At 49.3% G+C, this 7,678-nt stretch overlaps 1 protein-coding gene across 1 annotated transcript in view; it reads left to right on the plus strand.

Moving 5' to 3' along the window:
• LOC103798491 (protein shisa-6 homolog) overlaps nucleotides 1-7,678 on the plus strand; it is a gene marked incomplete at its 5' end in the record, with an annotated part of 14,977 nt that overhangs the window by 3,600 nt on the left and 3,699 nt on the right. Inside the window, one exon of the mRNA XM_009070757.1 lies at nucleotides 6,131-6,283. Within this exon, the coding sequence (XP_009069005.1) occupies nucleotides 6,131-6,283 (153 nt within the window). The remainder of the gene's footprint in view (nucleotides 1-6,130; nucleotides 6,284-7,678) is intronic.

Genomic DNA, 7,678 nt, shown 5'->3' on the forward strand with positions numbered 1-7,678 from the left:
TCTGACCTTAGCTCCTGGAGCTGTTCTGCTTCAATTGCAGGTTGCCAGGGCTAAACCCTCGGGGCTCTCTGGTTTAACCTGGCATGGGGATGCCTCAGCTGCTCACTGCCAAGCTCTGCCCATCCCAGGGCTGTGGTTACTCTGAACTCTTCCACTGCAGGAAGGAATGCTCACTAATTAGGGGTGGGACTGCATATAATCTGTTCTGTCAGGCTGCTATCAGCTAATTAGCACAGTGCTCTTCACAGCACAACTCAGAGGGAGGAGAAAGTCTCCCTCTTCTCCCTGCCTGGCTGGCACAGAGGCTGTGCACGGGGGAGATATGTGTCTGGAAAACGTGAGATGCTTGGGAAGACAATTTCCAATGGAGAGCAAGAGAAATGACCACTGGCAAGTGAGTCAAAGGAAGTGCTCCAGGCCAGGTTGGATGGGGCTTGGAGCAACCTGGGCAGGGCTGGAGTGAGCTTTAAGGCCCTTCCGACCCAGACCAGTCTGGGATGCTGTGATGGGATTCTGTGATCCTGCGAGTGCCAACCCATGGCTGGATTTAACTTCTGCTGTTGTTCAGGGCTCTGGATCAGCCAGAGTAACTTTGAGCACCTACATCTTAAAGAAGACCCTTGATTTTCTTCTGCTGTTGGACTATTCCTGCCCCTAAATCACTTCCAGAACAAGTGTCCCATGACAGAGGTGTCTCCAGTCCCTTAGAAACCTCAGCCTAAGTTCTGCTTTCAGCCCCCAGTTCCTCTGCAATCAGAATTTTCCTGTGGGTTTCCTTCACTCTAGGCTTTATTACTCCATTTCCACAGACTCTAGAAGAACTCTGCAGCACTTTTAGGGAACGTAGTGATTTTGTGTGGAAAAGGTGAGTGGGAGGGAACAAGGACTAGGCTCTAAGCACAACCAAGTTTTCCATATGAAATGAAGCTAAATCTTTTGATACATTAATTGATCTTGCTTAGCTGCTCAGCCTTTATACAAAATAAATGATTTTCCTCTAAAAGCATTAAAATATGAAGGAAAATCTAAGCTGGGGGCACAAAAGAGAGCTGAGGCAGGAGCATTAGCTGTAACATATAGAGTTGAACTCAGTTTCTCTCAAGCTCATTACTCTATTTTTTACTGCTGCTGAAGTTTGATCTCATTAGATTTGGTGCATATATAATTATGCTAACCCAAAGAGTAGCTTCTGAACACTTTCCCCCATCGATATAAATAACAAGCACATTGCCAGATAATACAGTTAGGAGGAAGTCGATGGCATAATTTTCATGACAGTTAATTGCATTTGACAATCAGCTCTGAAAATACTCAGGAAACCACCAGAAGTGGCAAATTACTTCAGGTTTTTAATTTGGCCAAGTGTTTTGCCACAGGTGATGTCTGGGATTGATCTGAGGGAGGCAAGTTTCATTTCAGAGCTGTGTTCACATGGACTTTAATCAGATTCCTATGGACATACATGTATGTGTCCTTCCTTCCTTCCTTCCTTCCTTCCTTCCTTCCTTCCTTCCTTCCTTCCTTCCTTCCTTCCTTCCTTCCTTCCTTCCTTCCTTCCTTCCTTCCTTCCTTCCTTCCTTCCTTCCTTCCTTCCTTCCCTCTCCCTTTGTCTTTCTCTTTTTCTTTTTTCTTCCCCTCTGTCTTTCTCTCTTTTCTTTCTGTTCTTTCCTTCCTTCCTCCTTTCCCCTCCCTCCACCTCAGGAATCCAGGCCATCTTCCTTCCCACACACTAATAGGCCTTTGGGGGATATATTGCTGAAATAATTCTTGCATCAATTTGCTAACATCAGACCAAGAAGCTTCAATTTGGGCCAATCCCAGAAGAAATGAGAATGATTCCCTATTCTGTCACATCTCCTCCAGCAATTTGTTGAGAGTTTTGTGCCTATTGTGTTTAAGACACTGTTTACAAAATCACAACAATTAGGGACTGTTACAATTAGATTTAGCCCCAGTAGAAATCCATGAGGAAAGGGAAGCTAAGCAGCTCTGTAAGATATAACCTCCAGAACAGGCAGACACGATGCAGTGCTGCCCTGCAGGGCACAGGGCTGGGAAAGTGAGGAGCAAGAGGAACCAGGAGATCTGGTAGGGCTGGAGCACAGAGCAGCAGCTTTTTGGTGCACCCAAGGTGCCATTTGGGCTGGAGCTGCCAGTTGGTGCCTCCTGGCTTTGCTCACCACCTTTGCAAAGTACACAGATTGTTGTGTTGCAATACAGCTCCAGTTAGGGAATTACAGAGCAGATTGGAGCAAAATCATTCATGAAGCAGGATCACCATTTCCCTGTCCTGCCCATTGCTGACAATGCCCCACAGTGCAGAGACAACCTCTGTGCTGGGATGTGTGGAGACCTCAGAGCACCTGCCAGGAGCTGAAGGGGCTCCAGGGAAGCGGCAGAGGACGCTGCAGGGACAGGGCAAGTAGCAATGGGAGAAATGGAAAGAGGAAATTGAGATGAGATCTTAGGCAGAAGTTTTCCCTGTGAGGGGGGTGAGACACTGTCCCAGGTTGCCCAGGGAGGCTGTGGCTGCCCCAACCCTGGCAGTGCTCACAGCCAGGTTGGATGAGCCTTGAGCAACCTGCTCTGGTGGGAGGTGTCCCTGCCCAGGGCAGGGGTTGGGGCTGGATCAGCTCTGAGCTCCATTCCGACCCCTTCACATTCTGTGACTCTCTGATTACTCCTCTCACCCTGAGCTGTGCTGTGTGGCTCTGCAATGTGCAGTTAAGCACTTTATGTGCTCAGGAGCATTCAGAGCTCCTGGGTGATTCCTTTCAGGACTATTATCATGCTGTGTGTATGGATTGTCATATTCAAAGGCATCACCCTGCAATCTGCTGGCTTTCCTCTTCCTCTTTGCATCTTCCTCTTTCAGGCTGCTGCTCAGTTCTCAGCCCTGAGCCCTGAAGTACCTAATCCCAGCACCATCCTGACAAGCAGAGGGTTTTTATCACATCCCACATCTCCAGCTCCTATAAATGAGGGCAGCTACTCGCTGGAGAGCTGCTGATTTACACCACAGAGGATCTGACCTGGAAATGTAGAAACCTCTTTGAGTTTCTTCAGGAGAGATGCAACAGACTATTAATAACAGTGTTTGTAACATAATACATGTGTGAAAACACAGATAGTTCCCCCCAAACACTAAGATGTAGGTTACAAATGTTAATTTGAGTCTGTGAACATCAGTTCTTTGCCTGTGTCACTTCAGGATGGCTTGGGAGGTCTGAGGCCTGCACAGAAGGCTCCAAAGTGTCATCAGTGCTCCCAGATTGTCCTGAGGAATGTTCAGGAGCTCGTGTCAGAATGCAAGAAGATTCTGTGTGATCCTTCCCCAGGCTGAGCAGAAGCAGTGCCAGGGAGCAGGAGGGGCTGAGGTGCTGAGCTGCAGCTGAGCAGCAGAAGGTTGGGCTGGAGCAGCCTCTCCTAGGTGACGTTGTTTGCTGTCTCTGGGCGACTGTTTGCAAAGGCATCTGGTGAAGTGTCTTGCAAAATTCACACAGCATATGTGCAGATCAGATGAAAATGTGCAGCACATCCCTTGTGCCACTTGAGCTTTGTTCAAAACTTGGCCATCAGTTCGTTTTTTTGGGGGGTATCATCTGCTCCTGTCCTTGAACATGTTTTTGTAAACACACTTTGAAGCTGTTTTCCAAGAACAGGGCAGAGAAAGGCACACCAAGAAGACTTCAGGGCTCATCTCCACAGGTCTCCAGCTCCAGAAATCCTGAAGCTGCTTGTGAGCCCTGAGCTTGCAGGGTTTGCACAGTGAAATGAGGCTCTCCCTCAGCCCAGAGGGACTTCTGTCCCTCATGGAGTGCACAGCAGATGAGTGGATGGAGTGAATCCATGTGTCCACTCAGAGGTCAACTCCACCTGCAACCCCCAGGGCACAGAGGCAGCACAGCACTGGGCAGGGTGAGTTGAGTCTGTCCTGAATGGATCAGAGGCCTCAGCTGCACGTTAAGGTGCTGCATTGGCTGGGCCAAGGTGTGGCTGTTTCCAGGCTGTGCACAGAGCTCAGGACTCAAGCCAATAGCTCTGCTGGCTGATGTTCCCATCGCTGCTGTGTGTGTTCCATGCTGGGTGAGCCTCAGCTCTGTGTTCCTCTGCAAGGCCCTGAGCAAATCATGCCCAGGGTGGATCTGAGGGGCAGAAAATGCTAGATAGTGGTGAGGAAAATGGAGAGCAATCCTTCCAATGGTAATCCCAGGAACCATGGGACACAGCTGGTGTTCAGGGGTCATTTCCAATTGCCCATAGTGTAGAGCTGGACTGGGATGAGCACACGCAGCAATGTACACCCTCAGCTGCCCCTCAGGGACTGGGGAGACAATGAATAATGTCCTGCATCTTCCATAGGAGCCAGCAAACACCACAAACAAAAATGAGGGAGACCATGACTCAAATATATTGCAGGAGTGAAAAACTGCTGAGAAACTTCGGCTGAACTGGGCCCAGAATATAAATTGCCCAAGATATTTCTCCTTCCTAGAGTCTCTCAGATTTCTGATCCCTCAGACTCCATTATGCAAAAGACATCTGAAATTAGCTTTGGTCATTTCAGTTTATCCCTGATTTTGCAAATGATGGGTAGTGGGTTTCAAGGTGACTTCTCGTTTGCCAAAATCATTACAGGCTGTTCCTGCCTGACTGGATGGGAAGGGCAGTGAGAGGTGCAGTGATTGTGCACGAGCTCATCAGAGAAGTGTGTGGCACTTAATTTCACACCCCTCAATTAATGCTCCTGCTCTGGCACTGAGCACAAGTTCCATCCACAGGACTGAGCTTATTGCAGCATGTCCAAACCTCCATGAAAATGGAGATTAGATGCAGGTTTTGGCTGAGACATTTGCAAAGAGATGTCACCCTAGGGCCTTTGCCACACAAGCACAAGGAGTAGTAGGGACATGGTTTCAATGCTGATATAGTCTCTGTTTACTGGATAATATCTAATCAATTGTTTCCAGCCCCTGATGAATGTGATGCACTCCCTAATCCTGCAGTCAGTCTATTAGCCATGAAGTCAGCAGCAGGAGAACGATGTTCTCCGAGAGATGACACACTCCCAGCTGCTCACTTGGGGCTATGTTCTTTCTGCCAGGCAATCGCCCTGTTCCAGGAGTGCAGAGAGGTACAGAGCAATAGGAGACGAGTTTATTAGCCAAGATGGTTATTAAAAATCTCACCATTCTGTAAGGAAGTACCTTGGAATTTCTCAGAACTGGGAACAAGATGATGCAGTGGCAGAGAGCTGGGCTGGTCCCTGCCAGAGCCCAGGGGGCAGTGAGCTTGCAGGAAGGTGTGAAGATCCTGTCCTCAGCAGAGCAGTTTCTTTCCTCACATGCTGTGCTGGCAGTGCTGGGCATCCCACAGGACGGGGTGTCCCACAGGATGGGGTATCCCATGCTGGTGCCAAACTGTGCTCAAGGGTAGGGGAAGCTGTTCCTGCACTCATGGTGACCTCATGGCTCTCTGCAACCCCCTGCCAGGGCTGGAGAGAGGTGGGGGATGTGTGTCCTGCCAGGGCTGCAGGGAGAGGAGAGAGGGAATGGCCTTGAGCTGAGCCAGGGCAGAGTCAGAGGAGATGGTAGGGAAATGTTTTCCCTGTGAGGGTGTTCAGGCACTGGGATATTGCCCAGGGAGGTGGTGGAGTCACCATCCCTGGAGGTGTTGAAGAAGTGTCTGGATGTGGCACTGGAGGATCTGGTTTAGGGGTTCCAGCAGTGACAGGTTAATAGTTGGACTTGATGGTCTTCGAGGTCTCCTCCAGCCTTGGTGACTCTGTGGTTCTGTGGTGCTGCCTGAGCTCCTGCAGTGGGGTCACTCCACACCCCGTGACACAGCTCTCCTTGGGGAGGGGTGACAGGCAGCCCAGCCCCATCTCTCTGGGAGGAGAGCTCCAGGTGCTCTCGAGGCAGCAGTTTGCTCTCTCCATAATCACCGTGGACAAGGAAACGAGCCCACAGGCTCCATTCCTCACTGATCTGCCAGTGCCAGTTGAATTGTGTCCAGGAGCCTGTCACTGGGGCTGGCTGGGATACAGCTTCCCTCCCTGCTGGAGTCTGGGAAAGACTTGCCTCTCTCCTGGTTTGGTGCACACTGCAGCCCTGCCTTTCTTGTTTTGCAGACAAGCCACGAATGAACAACATCCTCACTTCTGCCACCGAACCCTATGATCTGTCCTTCTCCCGCTCCTTCCAGAACCTCTCCCACCTCCCACCATCCTATGAGTCTGCTGTCAAGACAAACCCAAGCAAATATTCTTCTCTGAAGAGGCTAAGTAAGTGTCAACTCATTTCATTTCCTTTGTATCTCATTTGTTTTGGAGCCACAGTGGGCACAGTGTTAAGCCAATAACCTTCTTCCCTCTGCTGTTGCACTCCCAAGTTGGCATCTCCAGTAATGATTCTTTTGGCTGTCACTTCCCATCAAGGATGAGTACAGAGAAAGAGTCATTTCATTACTGGGAAAGTACATGTGGTTATTTGCTTCCTGACCTCCTTGCTGTGCTGCCTCCCACTGCTCTACCTCATTTCTGATAGAGTCATCTGAGAGTCCTGGCTTTTTTCTCTGCTGGAGTTGGGATGTGCCAAGGTCTGCTGGGCTCACCTGGACACACCCAGGCCAGGTATCTCACCACCCCTGGGGGTAGCTGGAACCAGATAACAACAGAAAGATGCAGAGATGGTTGGGAGCACCTATTTCAGGAGAAGCCCTGCCTGCCCTGGGCAGTGCTGTGTTCTCTGGGGTGTCTGGTCCTGCCCATGGGGTCACTGATCCATGGGGTGTTTGGGACATTTCAGCATGTTGCCCTGTTCGCACAGGTTAACATCTCTTCTTTCTTGAGGTTTATGTATTGCCAATGTTCCTGTAATGTTACAGTCCATGATGACAAACTCCTCAGCTTCAGTAGGACTATGAAACAAGGGATTTTTGTGCAGGGAAATGCTCTCTGCAGACTCACGTTGGGTCTGTAGAGTGCATGTGTTTCCCTGAGCAGTTTCTGGATTCAGCTATGTACTCACAGGGCCTAATCTGGGGAAATAACTGAGGTGTTTACACTTGCAAAAGATTCGTTGGAGGTAGGTGAGGATGAGGAGCAGATCCACCTTCCCTGGTCTGTGTAAATCTGCATTCCCAGTTTAGCCAGCTGAGTGAGACACGCAGAATGGCAGGAAAGGCATTGGACTGTCCATAGGCAATACCTGCCGAAGATATTTCAGAAGAGAAAATGGAAGGGAAATGTAGCACAGAAAAGCTCTTCAGTCCCTGGCACTTCAGCATGGGATTTCTGTACATGTCTAAGGCAAATGCACATGATGTGTTTAAAAGTAAGCTTTAAATGCATCATTTAAAGAGCTTAGCTGTGTTGGAGGACAGAGATGAGGTACTTTGGGGTTGGAACCTTCCCTGTTAAGTGTGCCCTGTGTATGAGCTTTGTTCCTTGGAAACATTTTGATCTCACACTCCCAACCAAAAGAATTTTTCCCCTCACTGCATCCCAGTGATGAACAGTCCACGTTTGTGGGGATGATATCTGATACAGGAACCCCCTAGGTATCATGGCATTGTACCATTGCTGCTGTAAAATGGGCCCATTTGGAGGGAAGGAGTTATTTCCATTTCTCAGCTGAAATGGAAATCCATCTGCAAGACACCAACCCCTCCTCTCCCA

The sequence above is a fragment of the Acanthisitta chloris genome, unplaced genomic scaffold (genome assembly GCF_000695815.1).
Source record: "Acanthisitta chloris isolate BGI_N310 unplaced genomic scaffold, ASM69581v1 scaffold11282, whole genome shotgun sequence".
NCBI lineage: Eukaryota > Metazoa > Chordata > Aves > Passeriformes > Acanthisittidae > Acanthisitta > Acanthisitta chloris.